A 17,396-nucleotide genomic window follows, 5' to 3' on the forward strand; every position below is an offset into this window, starting at 1 on the left:
AGCTCAACTGAGGAAAACCTTGGAGAAGGGAGAATCATCCTGGGGCCTTGGAGCATGACTCAGCCCCCCTTGCCTTCCTCTGACCTCCCTGTCATCAATGTCAGGGATCCATCAACCTGAGGCTTACAGCATGTCCTTCCAAATGTGAGGGGGAAGGAGAGCAGAGCCCCCACTAACCTCCGGATCTCGGCATCAGTGAATCCCTCCACGAGGTCCTTCCGCACACTTCGGGGGCGCCCTCTGCGCTTGGGCTTCTTGTCGTCATCAGAGTCATCTGTCTCACTCTCAGAGGCAGAGGATCTCTGGGCCTGCCTCTTAGACTCAGTATCAGAGTCACTGTCATTTGTCTGAGCCTGAAAAGGCAAAGTCACATTGTAGCAAGTGCCAGGTCCAAAAGATCTAAGGACTAAGACCAGCCCATCTTAACTCCTTAATACTCAGAACTTCCCATCGTATCAGGCAAGTCAATTTCCCTTTAAGAAAGAAGGAGGCAGATGGCATGTGATGAAAGAAGACCTGCTTGGGACAGTCATTCTGCCAGAGACATACTGTAATGTCATTAAGTAAACTGGAATAAAAATATTTGGATTGTGGCTTCATGCTTACTTCCTTGGGCAAATTACTTTACTTCTTCATGCCTTTGTTTTCCATTTGTAAAATGGGGACAATAGCACCTATAATACAGGGTTTTCATACGAATTAAATGAGTCAGTGAGTGGAAAAGCACTAACTTATGCCTGACATACGGGGAATACTCAATGATAGCTACTATTAGCTAATACTGATTTACTAGGATCTCAGACAAACCTGAGTCTGTTATCTCCAACAACTGGGTAATAAAACAGTCTATCTACTTAAATGTTGTTGCAAAAATCAAATTAGATAGTGCCTATGATAGAGCTTTGTAAACTGAAGCACCTTTATATAATCGCTTACTAAGTATTTATGCCAAGTGCTATAAACAAACACTTAAAGGTGAAAAGAGGTTTGACTCTGAAAGGCAAAGGCCTTGCCAATTAGAACCAAACTCTTAGACTTACTGGTTCTAATCTCAAGGGCAAAATGTAAACTTCTGTCAAACTCAAAACCTGTCCAGCCATCTCACAAACAGCCAATCTGCAAAGATCAAATGGCTCATAGGTATGCGCGTGAGCCTTGTGCATTTTTCCATTTCCCTCTGCTAGGTTTCCTATAACTCTACCCTGGAACCCTCCACACATCCAGACAACAACATAAGGTGAACAAAATAAGAAGTATCAATACTTCCATATCTTTCATGTTATTTGTTCACCTTTTTAGTGGAACTCCGAATTCGAGGCAACATATAAATTTCTTCCAGCTCTTTCTGCCGCTCTTCCTCCTCTACTTTCTTCCTTTGCTCCTCTGGAATGATCTCATCCCAGTCCTTGTGAGGACGCTCTTCTAGTTCTTCTTCATCCTCCATTGTTGCGAAGTTGGCAACCTTAAAACAAATGGACAACCCATTGTCTGACATTTCCCTATTTCCCAAACACCATCTACTAACACACCAACTCAAGCACTGTTTTTAATCTAACATGCTATGAATGATAATAGGACTCCTGTGATATTACATAATCAAATAATCAATTTTCTACTCATCTCTCCCTTATCACCCCCCCAACAAAATCTACTTGCCAAATCCTAAAGTTCATCAGAAATTTTACTGAAAAACAGGGAAAGATATAAAGCTACAAACTGCCTTATAAGTTTTATTGAAAGATTTGCTGTTAAATCATACATACTTTCTAATGTACTAATTAGAAATTTTAGATTTATTTAGATTATAACATTTGAAAACCTAATACTAATCCATTACAAACTTACAGTCCTATACATTATAAATCGCTACTGAATAGAGCTCATTTGAAACAACCCATAACTCAAAGCAGTAGCTATTGGTTACCTTATTCATTTTTATCAAAAGTATAGAAGCTAAAAAAAAAAAAAAAGTATAGAAGCTAAAGGTCTGTAAGAATTTCATATGCTCAAAACTGCATGTTAGTCTTAGGAATAAAAACAAGAACACAAAATGCAAAAAACTGAAATAAACCATTTATTTCATATCAAATATTTAATATATTTAGACCAGGACACCATCATGAAGATTACATCTGTTTAAGAAGGGAGCAGTAGCCATAGAAGTGAAATCCAGTTGAAACGCTAACAATTCACCTCCATCCTCTGCATCCACAGACACATTAACTCTGATCCTAGAGCTCTGTGATCCACTCAACTCCTTCCTTTTTCTTCCACTAAGACAACTTCTACCTGTGGCCAACCTTGGACTTCATCACAAAATAATGCTTCCTTTCAAACACTTCTTCCTCAGCCCTTATGGGTCTACCACACATAACCATCAATGTAACCTCCAGGTCTTCCCTGCTTCTCTAACATGCATGGAACCAAACCATGATGAATCCATTCAACCATGTTCTCACTGGAATCTGGGTAACTTGCCACTTTGATGACTCTTCGATGCCTCCCAAGCCAATTCTCCCACCTTGGGATGGCCAACTGATTCAACTTCTCTGACCTCAAGTATTTCTGGAGCAAGTCATATGATCCTGCTGACTGGCTCTAATGTGAAGCCCCATCTTCTAAATTCAGCTCTACACCCTAAACCAAGTTCCTCCTGGCAACTCCTGGCCCCTGGATGGGACTATCCCAAATCTTTTCCACTTCTCAGCTAACACCTCACTTAATTTACTGGTAATTAAGGTCACCAGTTGGAACTCCTACATCTTCTCTCCCCTCTATTTCCTGAAGTGTATACTTTCCTTTTTCTTTCAAAGCCTAGTTCCTCCATCTGTGCTTTTGATTATATCTGTTCCAGTCTCCTCCTGGGCAATGTGCAACCAAATTTTCCTTCTTTCCTTAGAACCTTCAGAATTTCCCTATTCTCAATTTCTTTCCTCAACCTAGAAATGTGGTAACACCTTTAAAAAATTTCGCCTTGCTTGATCCTTCTATCCTCATAAATTACTTTCACTGTTCTCTTCACTAAGCTTTTTAATAATGTCTATACTCAATGCTGTCATCTCCTACTCATCAGGTGCGCAGCTTCTGCATTTAGTCCTGATCTCATTTAATTTTCTATCAAATACCACTAACTACCCCATAACTGTCCTTAAAAAAAAAAATCCCACCAAGTCAAGAGCTTCCCAACTGTCACCTTCGATTTTCATACCTTTGACCTCTCTTTCTTATGATTCTATTAATGTCTCTCCCACAACCTCTCCACCCCTCCCAGAGCTCCACACTACCAAGTTCTCCACCTATCCCACTGACAGCTTATTCTCAGCCCTTGTCACAGCGACTTCTTTTCCTCTACCCACTGAATCTGGGCAGGATGGACCGCTTCAGTGGTGACCCTCATGGGGAGGACTATATGGTCTATACCCACATCATACTTGGAACTCTAGAGAATGATTTTGAGGGGTATGAGTCAACTGCGGTAAATAGAAAAGCAGAGTCCCTTGCACCCAGAAAGTACTGACAGGCATTACTTATTATTGGTTCATGAATCAATGCCAAAGACTTTCTCAGACAATGATTTTCATACCTTAAATTGTGACAGAAGCTCATCTGTTGCACTTGTTGAGACTTCATTCTCTCTGGTTTCAGCCAAGCGCAAAATTTCATCTATATCCATTTCCTAAAAGAACAAGAGCAACACAAACATGGTAAAAAGGCAAGCAGTGGTAAGCATTTACTGAAAATGACTGGTGCAAATAAACCGACTCTCTTCTCTGATATTCCATTTTCTTTCACACTCTCAGTTTCATGTCCTTTACATCTAATGTTTCAAACTACTAGTTATACAAATGATAAGATGAAACTTCAGAAATTACGAGAAATAAAATTGGAATAAAAAAGACCAAAGACAAAATCCTCAAATGCTTTTCTCATTCTTTCCTAGTCAATTTAGTAAGAGCTTTTAGCCCTGTAAGAAAAAAAGAGAAACTATGTTCTGCAAGTAACTACTATTTCCTTATAAAAGCCTCAGACTCAGAATCACTTCCAGAAAATTTCAGACTCTCACAGATGATACTTATCAAGAAATTTTTTTCCCTTATTGTTGACTACCTGAGGCTCTGATTCCTCCCCTTCGAGTTCTTTGAAGAGATCCTCTGCTCCAAATTTCAAAATCGCTGTCAGCTCTTCTTTATTAAAAGGATTTGAACTGCAGAAATAAAATGTAGTTGTAATCTTTTAGGAATGTCAGATAACCTCTACGGAGTTCTAAATATCTATTCTTCATAAAGAGGTCAAATTACTGGTGAAGATATAAATTCTGCCACAAGAAAAATGATCTCACAAATATTTCATGTTTTTTAATCCACAGGATGAGTCTGCAGTGGTAAACCTAACCTAACAAAAGACTAAGAAATCAATTATTTTCCTGTTGATTCATCTGTTACATGGTTAAGCAAGAAAGATAATTAGCAACATGAGAGAAGGGAGTTCTCTCTTTGTCCTTTGACTCAGAAAGCTATCATTCACCATGAATTTTCAAACTCCTCATCTCTGGTCCAAACTAAAAGAACAAGCTTTTTCTGCCTAGTTTCCTTTTAATGGAAAATTATCATCATCTAATTAGGAAGGGCTCATTTGATCTCACCTGTAACACAAGTTGCAGGACTGCCTCAGAAGATACTCAACAATTTGGTCAAAATGTAAACTCTCTAAGAGAAATAGTTGTGTTTCCAAATAAAGCCAACTAAAACTTAACTACTTTCCTTTTATAGCCTTTTGTTTTCAATAGGAAAGATAATCTCCACACAAACTTTTTTACCAAGAAATAGATACCAATTCAATCTGGTGCATTCTCACTGCTGAAAAGTCCAAGGCAACATTGTGCCAGGATGAAAGCCCAATGGGGAGCACACAGCTGCCACTGCTGCTGCTGTGTCATATGTCACAGGCAGAGCCAAAAGCAAAAGGCAAGAGAGGAGGGCAGGAAAGAAAGAGAGAGGGCACATAAGAAAAGAGCTGATATGGAAAGAAAAAAAAAGAACCTGAAGAAGAAGGAGAAACAGGGGGAGCAAAATAAAATGAAAATGCCATCTTCTTGCAGTTTTGGCTTGGCCTTTTCCAGGTAATTAATGGATTAATGTCTGTTGTAAAGCATCCTATTAGAAAAATGAATTATACCAAATGTTGACATAAAATTGACTCTGCTACCTCTCCCATCTTTCTGGAACTTACTTGGACCTTCCAGAGTTGTTTTCCAGAACTGTCCGGCCAGTGGTATCCATGCGCTGAATCACCAGATGGTCCAATACCATCTTCTTTTTGGCCCGTTCTATGATCTCTTCCTCCACGGTCCCCTTTGTAACCAAGCGGTAAATATTTACCTGTAGGAAAAGGAAATGTTATGCTTATGCCTGATCACACATACAAAAAAGTTACCTCTGCCTAAAACCAAGGGGGAAAATAAAAAAATATTTGTTCTCTGCTATGGCATATCACTTGTAAGCCATCCATCCAAGCAGACAACTTAAGTATTGTACATGCAATATTTTTACTATTTGCAGCACGTTACATTCTTAAATAAAATAGCCCCTAAGGAATTATTATAGCCTTGTTCTAACAATAAAAATGCTGCTAAAGAATGATCTGTCTCATTGAAACTGAATCTTTGGCCACATATGAAACTTAAAGAGGTACCCAGTACTAGAGCAGACTTTGAAATTCATCTACGAAGGAAACAAGTGTGTACGTTTCCAACATACCACAGAGCTAATACTGTTCGTGTGTAATAAAAGTAGACCATCTTGAACAATGTTAGAATATTTTAACAACTTTTCCGTAATAAAATAGATGGAAAATTTCAATTCTAAGTCTATTCATCAAATATCTTTGAGTAAGCCAGAAAGTTACTGGTGATATACTTTTCAAACAGCAAAAGAGAATAGTTTCATATCTATAAGCTCATCTCAGCCCCAAAGACAGCTTCTCTGTACTAATTAACAAACAGACATCTACCCTTGGGGAAATGAAGACAAAACAGGAAAAAAAAAAAAAAGCATTTTACAAACATCCTGAAAGGGCTGAATAACCTCCCCTGCCCCCTCCCCTCCAAGCCATATCTAGAGGCCCCTCTCCACTGACCTGCTTCTTCTGACCAATTCTGTGGGCTCGGGCTTGTGCCTGCAAGTCGTTCTGGGGGTTCCAGTCAGAATCAAAGATGACAACTGTGTCCGCTGAAGCCAAATTGATTCCCAGGCCACCAGCCCGTGTCGAGAGCAGGAAACAGAAGTCCTGTACACAATGCAATATACTACTTTATGCAGTGGCCTTCTCAGAAACAGTTTCACAGTCCAATAAGCCCTTATACCTGGAAACCCCTGCAGGTGTGAAGAAAAGTGAGATATGATGGACAAACTTTATGGAGGCTACAAGAATGTCAGGGACTTGATGGCAGAGTGAATTTTCATTTGATTAAGAGGTAAGAGTCAGTGCAATGAACTAAGGAGTAAAGTAGAATCTGATAAGGCAACAGGAGCAAAAGAATTGGTGTTCTCTCCTGGCTAAAACTAGTATACAAGCAGTTAACAGAAACCAGACAAACTTAATTATCATGAGGATCGTTTCAGCAAGTTGCTTAGATACTTATTTCCTGGGTAAAGGTGCATTATGCCATGTAAGGCAGTCAGTATGAGCAAGGAGACTTTATTGGGTAAATGTCCATTCATTTGTTAGGCTGGTGAGGAATACAGAAACACTGTACTAAGAGATCACATGACTGAACCACTGGACAGCACAGGATCCTCAATCACAGAACATGCACAAAGAAAACCAGAGCAGGTGTGGCCGAACAGCAGTGTGTGGGAAAGACCCAGGCACTGACATATTCCAGTTGCCATAGCAATGATAATAGAGACTGGGCAGGAACAGTACACCAGCCTGCATCTGAGTGCTCAGAAAAAAAATGGGCAGGAGGCAGAGAATAAACTCTGAGCCAGAGAAAACCAAAGCCAAACATTTCTATTTCCAGGGAATTTGGTCATGTATCAAAGACTGACACCTTTCTGGCATTGGAAATGGCACTCAAAAACTGGTAGTTCTGAGTTACATTTTGATAAATGGGTGTATTTAACACATATACACAGATGCAATGAAAAGGTCTCCACATTCTAAATAACAGTCACATTCACCAACATTATGCCGTAGAAATAAAAATGGAGAGAGCTGTCTCACAAGAGCTTTAAACAATTCCAATAAAGAACTGATTAACAGGGGGGTTGAAGCATAGTCTGTGAGCCTTGGTGGAGATACCAAGCAACACCACACTCTGAAGAGAAGCCTGCAGGTAAACACTTGAGAATGAGACACCTAAAACTTAAATGAAATCTGGGGTCTGAATGATCATAAGAAATATTTTCAATGTCACTCTTTATCAAAGACAATATGAATTATATTAAGATATTTGTGCCTATTATCAAATGGTAAAATGGAAATATTCATACATAAACATTATGAATATAAATTGTTTGGAAAGAGTGATTTAGCAAAATGTATCAAAAATCTTTTTTATATGCTCATATCCTAGCTAAACATCTGAGAACAATAAAATGGTCAAATAAATGATGGAACAGGCATGAGAAAATATTAGAAATTAGTTTTTTAAAATATTTAATGACACGGGAAAATGCTCAGAGTAGAATTTTGAATGAAAGGCGAGCACAAAACTATATGCAGCATGATCCCAATTGGGCAAACATAGAAAGAAACAAAGGGTTTCTTCCAGGATGAATGGAAATGCACCCAAATAATGTGAATAGCAAGCTTTCTCTGGGATGGAAGTTTTCTTCTTTGTATAGTATTTCTTCTTTGTACTCTTCACCATCTTCCAAAATTTCTAAATGTGTTTATATTACTTTCCCCCAGTAATAAAGTAATTTTTTAAATTAATTAAAAGAAAACTCAGAGTTGCAGAAAATGGTAAGGAATCTCTATTCTATATCTAGCCATCGGACAGGGGAATCAACAGAACTATGAAGAAAGCCACTTTAGCTTTTTCTTGAGAAAGGGCGATATGAAACATTCAACTCACACTGTGTTTTAAACTAATAGTAGGGACCACAAAACCAATCTCAACAAATACTGAAGAAGAGAAACAGGTAACACTGATGGGGTGCTTGTTGTGTACCAGGCCCTGCGCTCAGTGCTGTGTGTGGAGTATGGCACTTAGTCGTCACAGCAGGATTATGAAGTAGGGCATCGTGGTGCTTTTACAGTTGAGAAAATAGGGAGGAGAGAGAGGAAGATGGAATTAGATGGTTATCAGTGTTTTTAGTAATTACATTCCTCTTCTCCTTGACCATTCAGAGCCTTGGTTCTGAAGAGATTAGTGCCCAAAATTCCTCAAGGAGAACTAAAATTTTAGGCTGGAGAAATAGGCAGAATACCATAGTCTAACTAGGCTTATGTGCTATTCAAGGGGCAGGAGTCATACCATTCTGGACTGAAAGACAGACATTAAGAGTGTTCAAAGCTCTTGAGAAAGCAGAAAGTTAAGCCTGGTCTATTTATAGAGAATAGGGGCCCAGACTTCAGAAGCTCTAACGTTCTCTCCAAAACACTTCTAGTTCTACCTCTGGCCCTCACCACGGCTTTCTTAACTCCTCACACCACTTTAGCCTTACTTACACTAAACTTCTTTTCGCCTCTTCTCTCACATCCCATGGTATTTAACAGTTTGATATGCACAAATTACAAGGTTACCACGGTTTCTAACTTGTCCTAAGTACTCTTCCACATGTACCTTAAAAACAAAATACTTTATAATGCCAAATTCAAGTTGGATACTTAACAGATTAACCAATGTTGCTATTAGCTCAAGCAAGGGAATTAAGCCACATCCTGCCGGGGTCCAACAAATCTGAGACATAGCAAACATACTTTTTAAGACTCAAGTCAGCAAAAAAAGTATAGATCAGAACCTTCTGATGTAACATACATGTCAAAATTAATCCTACCAGCCAGCCCTCCCCAACCCTCGCCTTGCGGTTCTTCTAGGCCCAGAAATTTGGCATCTGAAAGCCACCAGAGAACCCTCAGTTGATACCGGAACTACTCTGTCATTAATCCAGACCAGGGGAGATAAACAAGCATGCATATGCTTTTCTGGATTGACAAACAACAAAATTAAGAGGCATCTTTAGTGATTTCTCCTTCCCTTATCAGGTAGGAGAGCTGCACTGTGAAATGTTTCTGAAACAGAATACATTAAGCTAGAAAGGCTTTCCCCTTGATACAGAGCCCAAGCTGCCCAAATAACAAAGCCATGCATGCTATACCTCAGACCCATCTGCATTGAAGTGGTCCAGTGCCTGTTTTCGGATTTCTCCCTTGATGGAACCATCCAGACGCTGTAAAAATAAACCATAAGAAAATCATAAGGTAGGAAGATCAGCTACACTCAAAATAGAACACCAGACTTGTAACCTTCATCACTCCAACACCCACTGAGTAAAAATAACCGGAACACACTGGCAAAGTGCTGTCCAGGGGCTGTGCTTCAGCAGCACACCCAACTTTGCCCCAAGCTCTCCGGTTACAAACTCAAGGTCAGAAGCTTCTGATTCTAAGGGCCATCTAGGTTTATCCAAGGATCAGAATGGCCACCAGGACATAAGGAGAAAGGTGGCAACCCAAGCTGTGCTTAGAGGCTTTGTCTGCTTCTACATCTGTGCGTACCAAAGAGATTAGGAAATAGTACCACTGGTCACCTCATAATTAGCTCCTGCAGGAAAATGGTGCTCCTTAGCTACATGGCTAAAAGTTGCCCTGTTATTAAGTGCTCCATAAACCAAAAAATTATTTACATAATTTTGTTTGGAAAACATTTTCCCATAATATTGAAAATGTTAAAATTAAGTGAGTCATATATCCCAGCTTTTCTGAAAATTACACTCTAAAATCAGAGCAAAGTGTTCAAACAGCCAAAATGTATCTTCAAGAGAGCCTCTGGCATTTACTAGCACATACAATTCTTACATTAGACTATATGTCAATTCTAGGTCCAAAACAATGTCACCATAGAGAAACCATATAATATGTAAATACTGAAGAATTCCTACTTGTATGCTATATATAAAGCATTTCGGACTCTTTAAAATCATTTTCACATTACTTCCCCTTAATCACCACTTGAGATAAACTACCTCATTTTACCGAAGGCAAAACTGACCAGGCAGATGTCAGCTGACCAGTGATCAGTGACAGGGGAGGGGTGGAGTCTGTGGAAGGACCTACAGCTCAGCGCTCTGTCCACCAAACCCAGAGCCACCTGATCACAGGTAGAATCACACATGGGAACCCCCTTTCTTCTTTCTGACTACCAACTCTACTGAGAGCCTTGACCCAAAGATAAGTCTAAATAGCAGGTTCACAACCAGTATTTGAAATGAGAAAACCCAAATGCCCTCTTTTCAATATTCTAAGAGAAGACATTAGGCATGATAACCTGAGTAGACACCAGACTACTCATTCCCTAGAGAGAAAAGTAACATATTCTTATTTTACTTGATACCCAAATGATGAGCTAGACCTGAAAGCTCCCAGGGATCAGATATACTGAGAGATCACTGACTCTCTGTACTGTGCTATTTTTGGTAACAACCACGGTATTTAACTATATTCTAAGACAACTGCTGAAAGACCACACAAAGTATTGTGGATATAACAACGCCTTTCAGGGTATGCTGAAAGAAAACCTGTTACTGAGTTTTAAAGCTTGGCCTTCTTAGAGAGAATCACTGCCTTCAAGTATCTTCAGTATCAGCATAACTGCATGAGTCCATCCAAAATTAAAGAAAAAGTTTATTTAATGCAAGGCAGGGCTTCCCTGGTGGCACAGTGGTTAAGAATCCACGTGCCAACGCAGGGGACACGGGTTCGAGCCCTGGTCCATAAAGATCCCACATGCTGCAGAGCAACTAAGCCCGTGTACCACAACTATTGAGCCTGCACTCTAGAGCCCACAGGCCACAACTACTGAGCCCATGTGCCACAACTACTGAAGCCTGTGCACCTAGAGCCTGTGCTCCGCAACAAGAGAAGCCACTGCAATGAGAGACCTACGCACCGCAACGAAGAGTAGCCCCTGCTCGGCGCAACTAGAGAAAGCCTGCGTGCAGCAACAAAGACCCAACACAGCCAAATATAAAATTAATTTTTTAAAAAAATCAAGGCATTATAAAAATATTAGGCCAAAAGTCAAGGTAAATTGCACACATCTATAAATAAATCAGAGATAAGTTTCCCATTGTCTAACACGTAGAAAAATATTATGCTGAAGAAACTTTTTCCCCCTTATTTTTCTCATCTTACAAGAGATTAATGAATGAAGACAAAAACCCAAAATTATAATTCTGCAAAGTATATTCAGGGACGAGCAAGGTTTCAAGTATACTGTTCTCCTGAGTTCCCCAGCCTCACGGCCAGGGTCAGCTTCCTTTGGGGTGAAATATAAAACACTGTCACCTCTCTTTTTCTTTCTTTCTTAGGATTTGGGCTTCTGTCATCAGGTTCACACTTCCTTCCTCGCTACTTTTACCACAGGCTCAGAGATGTAAGATACCATCTAACAACACTTCTATCCCCATCCCTCACCCACCAAAAAAGAATAATCTCCCATGACCTTGTTCATTACAGGGTAGCCTAAAGGCATGGAAGTAAAAATTAAGACCCGCCTGGAACCTTAATCTCAATTTGTTTGAAACAAGAAAACTCTTGTTTTCTCCTTTAGGATAATTTAGCAAGCAAAGCATACAACCTAGAGGGAGGGAGGGAGGAAAGGAGGAAGGGAGAGACCCCAAGTACCAAGCATCCTCACCTGGAAAGGATAGTGCTTAATAGTCAGGTACTCAGCCAGGATATCCAACATTCTCACCATCTGAGAGAAGATAAGGACTCTGTTCCCTCTTTCTCGAAGTCTTGTCAACAGTTTATCTAATAGAATCAGCTTCCCACTGCTCCTGATCAAGGACTGAAGATTGAAAAGACATTCTAATCATCATGTTCAAAAGCATACTTCAATCTGCCCTTCCTCTCTAATAAGAGTTCATATTTTTAAAATCATCTTTAAGCTTTTGGAAGACTTCTGCAATCTAGCTGACAAGCAATTCCTAAAATGCTCTTTACCTAGTATCTGTGACAATATACTTTCCAGATTTTTCCTAGCTATTTGACTTTTCTCACCTGTTTTTAAAGCTTCTTTTGATGCTCCTTGAAATTACCGAGGAGGAAAGGGAGCATTTTGATAAAAAGCATCTATAGAAACTAAAGTGTCTTTAAGAAAGCAATTACAAACAAGGTAAGCACACACCAGAAGAATCTCCTGTCCATTTTCCCTTTCGTTTTCTTCGGGAGGTTTAATGAGATAACAGTGGTTGCAGCACTTTTTCAGTTCCATCACAATATTAAGGAAACCAGATGTGCTGCCTCTTGTTCCTTTGGCAAGAGCCTTGTAATTTCTAGTCAGAATCCATCTGCAAATTAAGATAATAATGATATTATTAGATTCAAAGAAAGAGAGTTGGGGATACCAGCAGATTATAAAAGGAAATAGTATTACTGAGGGTGGGAGGCGGTGGGTGGGGGCGTTAAAAAGGCAGGGAGGGATGCTTTATTTTATATCTCCTGCCACCTAACCAGGAACCCTCACACATCTCCAGTCAGATTCAGACCATTAATCATTCTATTGGCTATTTCAACCTGGATGAACACAGGAATATTAAAAGAAAATAATAGCAACAAAATATATATATTCATAGAACATATATTACATATATGTATTTTATATAAACAATGACTGTCACTGAAGCAGTCTTTATTGTAGTATAAAAGTGGAAATTAAGCTGTCTCAAATTAGAAAATCAGTTAAATAAATTAGATATACCAAAGATAGAAGCTACAGGGACTTCCCTGGTGGTCCAGCAGTTAAGACTCCACGCTCCCAATGCAGGCGGGCTGGCTTCCACCCCTGGTGAGGGAACTAGATCTTGCATGCCTCAACTAAGAGCCTGCGTGCCACATCTAAAAGATCCCACATGCTGCAACTAAAAGATCTCTCATGCCGCAACTAAGACCCGGCACAGCCAAATAAATACGTAAATAAATGTTTAAAAAAAAAAAAAGATAGAAGCTACATATCCATTTAAACTGTTGTAAAAGGGTATTTTACATAATACAGTGTTCATAACGAGTATGTTTTATATCCCAGTTTGAAAATATTAGAACTGCTTTCTTTCTGAGTAGTGAAATTTCTTTACACTTTTAGCAATCACACTTTTAGGAATCCATCTCAAAGAGGAATTCTCAAGGATTCTCACCGTAGCACTATTTATAAAAGTATTTGAAACTATCCAAATGTCCATCACTAGGAGACTAGTTGAATAAACTATGCTACAGATCCACTATTTAGTTGTAAAAAGAAAGGACTGTCTCTATAAACTACTATGGAGTGCTCTCCAGCACAGCCGATTCCCATCACTAAGTGAAAAAAGTAAGGTATAGAAAAATGCATACAGCATGCTACCACTTGCACAAGGAGGCAATAAGAAAAGTTAACATCTGCTTATATTTTAAAAATTAAAAAATAAAGGAAAGATAAACATTAAGATTTTTAAATATAAAAGTAATTCTTACCTAAGGAAAAGAGGGACTAGAATGGGGGAGACAAGGATAGAAGCCAGATATCTCTGAACATACCAGGCATGGCAGTTTTGCCTTCGGAACTCTATAAATATTATAAATAATCATGAACAAAATTAAACAAAGCAATCTCTAAAAAAAAAAAAAAACCACTAAAATGAAGTAAATAAACAATTGTATCCAGTCAGTACCTAACCAAAGAGAAGAAAAACCATCTCAAGTGCTTTAAGCCTCTTACCATTTCTAGTGGGATATACCTTTAAAAACAAAAAAAAAAAAATACTATTTTAAAAAACCTTAACCTGTTTTTGTTCTTCATCTTGCTAGTGGTAATCCTGGCACCATTATTTTAAGACTGTGTGTGTAGTGTGAATTAGGCTGGTGCACTTGAGAAGTCGAATTTTTGGCATGGGTATAAGTTCATTAAGGTCAAATAAAATTTCTGTAGTACTATTTAACTGGACAAAACTCATGATGTATTTTTATCTTTAAAAACAAACAAATTTCCTAACTCTGTCCACTTTAAAGACCAGTGAATAATGTCCACTGCAATTGCAAAGAGCACCCCCAGTGCCGTCTGTGACCTCCAAATATCATTTTCCAATGAAACAGGATGTGAAGCTTTTTGGCTGACTCTAGTTCTGGGGCAGGAAATGAACGAGACGAATCTGAGCATTTTATCATTCCAGAAAGCAAAGAAGCTATCAACTACAACTTGGATTTTGTCAAAAGAACTTGAACAAGTTCCCACTGGCTAAAACTGGGACCATTAGACCATGAGTATAGATAATAACTGCAACAGAATAAAACAGAAATAAATATGTTTATTGATGAATCAATAATCATACAAAAATATTGAAATCGTACCAATAAGTCTCATTGGTCAAACCTTTGAAGGAAGATAGATAATCCATTTTTTCTTTTGAAAACGTCAAAAATTCAACATGGATGAACCTTGAACACACTATGTTGTGTGAGATAAGTCAGACAGAGATAGACAAGTAACGTATGATATCATGTATATGTGGAATCTAAAACAGCCAAACTGAAAGTAAAATAGTGGTTACCAGGGGGCGGGGAGTGGGGGATAGGACAGATGTTTAAGGGTACAAACCTGGAATGGGTAGTAAATAATCCCTAGAGATCTAATGCACAGTACAGTGAATACAGACAACAACAATGTATTATATAATCATCAACCTTGCTAAGAGACTAGATTTAACAATCCCAACCACTAAAAAGAAGGGATCATCATGTAATGTGATAGAGGGGCTAATTATCACAATGGCCATCAGATTAAAATATATGAATGCATCAGATTAACATGCTATACACCTTAAACTGTACAACATTATATGTCAAATGTACAGTCAGCCATCCGCATCCACAGGTTCCACACCTGCAAATACAGAGAGCCAACTATACGTTGCCATTTTATGTAAGGAACTTAAGGATCCATAGATTTTGGTATCCGAGCGGAGGGCCAGGGGGCTCCCTGGAACCAAACCCCTGTAGTTACCAAGGGACAACTGTATTTCAATTTAAAAAAACAGTAAATAGATGAAAAATTTTAAATTCGAAAATCAGAAAGAACCATGCATTTATTCTGTCTTTCCTATGTGAACTGTTCCTCATTGATGTGGGGAAGTTTCTTTTTACAGAAGTATTCCACCTAATAAACAAAGGAGTAACAAAAGTTGAATATTACCACTTTGTAATCCCTAATGAATTAATGATCTAGGCAATGCTCATCAACATTTGCTAATATCACAAGAAGACAACCTCCTATGATAGACTGCATTCTGTGAAATACACGGATTCTGGGTCTAGCCAACCTTCTACACTTATCTGTGAATGTAAAGGAAACAATGTGTTCTCAGGAAAATATTAAATGATGCCATGGAGCTGGAATGAGCAAAATCCAGGCTGTGAAAAAAATTTATGGAACACAAACCCAGTTTCTCAAAAATTTAGAAGGACGGAGGGGAAAATGACTTAAAATAAACTTAAGAGATACATCAACCAATCATCATGTATGGAGCTTACTTAGATCCCAATGCAAACAAGCAAAATGTGTGTGTGTGTGTGTGTGTGTGTGTGTGTGTGTGTGTGTGTGTGTGTGTGTGTGTGTGTGTGTGTGTGTGTGTGTGTGTGTGTGTGTCTAGGACAACCAGGAAAACGTAAACACTCACTGTACATTATAAAAATAGTAAGGAATTACTGGGGGGGGGTTTAGGCATAATAAAAATAGTATTGAAATTATGCTTAACTTTTTTTAATTGAGGTATAGAATGTCATATTCGTTTCAGATGCATAAAACATGATGAGATATTTGTATACATTGCAGAATGATCACCACAATGTCTAGTTACCATCCATCACCATAAATAGCTACAACTTTTTTTCCCTTGTGATGAGGACTTTTATGATCTACTCTCTTGCATATTTCAAAAAAAATGCACTTCAGAATTATTAATTATTGTCACCATGCTGTACATTTCATCCCCGTGACATACATTTCATAGCTGAAGTCTGTAACCTTTTGACTCCCTTCACCCATTTCTCTCACCATCCTCAACACCTGGCTCTGGCAACCACCAATCTGCTCCATGAGCTTGGGGGGTTTTGGGGGTTTTTTTACTTAACTCTTAAGAGTCCTTATTTTTTAGAGATATACAGAAACACTTATGATTTGGACCTGGAATATGTTTCATATGACCTGGGGGTGGAAATGGGGATGCAAAAGAAGATACAGATGAACTAAGACTGGCCAGGAGTCAGTAAATATAAAAGCTGGATTATGGATACACACCATTCTATTTTTGTATGTATTTGAGATTTCGCACAATAAAAAGATTTTTAAAAATCAAGGCAGAAATAGTTAATCAAGTCCAGGAAGCACAGAGAGTGCCATACAGGATAAATCCAAGGAGAAATATGCCAAGACACATATTAAACAAACTGTCAAAAATTAAATAAAAGAAAACATATTAAAAGCAGCAAGGGAAAAACAACAAATAACACACAAGGGAATCCCCATAAGGTTAACAGCTGATCTTTCAGCAGGAACTCTGCAAGCCAGAAGGGACTGGCAGGACATATTTAAAGTGATGAAGGAGAAAAACCTGCAACCAAGATTACTCTACCCAGCAAGGATCTCATTCAGATTTGATGGAGAAATTAAAATCTTTACAGACAAGCAAAGGCTGAGACAGTTCAGCACCACCAAAGCAGCTTTACAACAAATGCTAAAGGAACTTCTCTAGGCAAGAAACACAAGAGAAGGAAACGACCTACAATAACAAACCCAAAACAATTAAGAAAATGGGAATAGGAACATAAATATCGATAATTACCTTAAATGTAAATGGACTAAATGCTCCCACCAAAAGACACAGATTGGCTGAATAGATACAAAAACAAGACCCATATATATGCTGTCTACAAGAGACCCACTTCAGACCTAGAAACACATACAGACTGAAAGTAAGGGGATGGAAAAAGATATTCCATGCAAATGGAAACCAAAAGAAAGCTGGAGTAGCAATTCTCGTATCAGACAAAATAGACTTTAAAATAAAGAATATTACAAGAGCAAAGGAGGACACTACATAATGATCAAGGGATCGATCAAAGAAGAAAATATAACAATTGTAAATATTTATGCACCCAACATAGGAGCACCTCAATACATAAGACAAATACTAACA

The 17,396-nt window shown here is 38.6% G+C and overlaps 1 protein-coding gene across 3 annotated transcripts in view; it reads right to left on the reverse strand.

Moving 5' to 3' along the window:
* Positions 1-17,396, reverse strand: part of CHD2 (chromodomain helicase DNA binding protein 2) — a 122,935-nt gene that overhangs the window by 43,557 nt on the left and 61,982 nt on the right. For all 3 annotated transcript variants that reach the window (XM_060156030.1, XM_060156036.1, XM_060156022.1), the window contains 9 exons: positions 12,359-12,521; positions 11,867-12,019; positions 9,327-9,398; positions 6,136-6,285; positions 5,230-5,378; positions 4,108-4,204; positions 3,584-3,676; positions 1,292-1,462; positions 178-353 (listed from right to left, as the gene is read on the reverse strand). In XM_060156030.1, the coding sequence (XP_060012013.1) occupies positions 178-353; positions 1,292-1,462; positions 3,584-3,676; positions 4,108-4,204; positions 5,230-5,378; positions 6,136-6,285; positions 9,327-9,398; positions 11,867-12,019; positions 12,359-12,521 (1,224 nt within the window). The remainder of the gene's footprint in view (positions 1-177; positions 354-1,291; positions 1,463-3,583; positions 3,677-4,107; positions 4,205-5,229; positions 5,379-6,135; positions 6,286-9,326; positions 9,399-11,866; positions 12,020-12,358; positions 12,522-17,396) is intronic.

Source organism: Lagenorhynchus albirostris, chromosome 1 (genome assembly GCF_949774975.1).
Source record: "Lagenorhynchus albirostris chromosome 1, mLagAlb1.1, whole genome shotgun sequence".
In the NCBI taxonomy this organism is placed as follows: Eukaryota; Metazoa; Chordata; class Mammalia; order Artiodactyla; family Delphinidae; genus Lagenorhynchus; species Lagenorhynchus albirostris.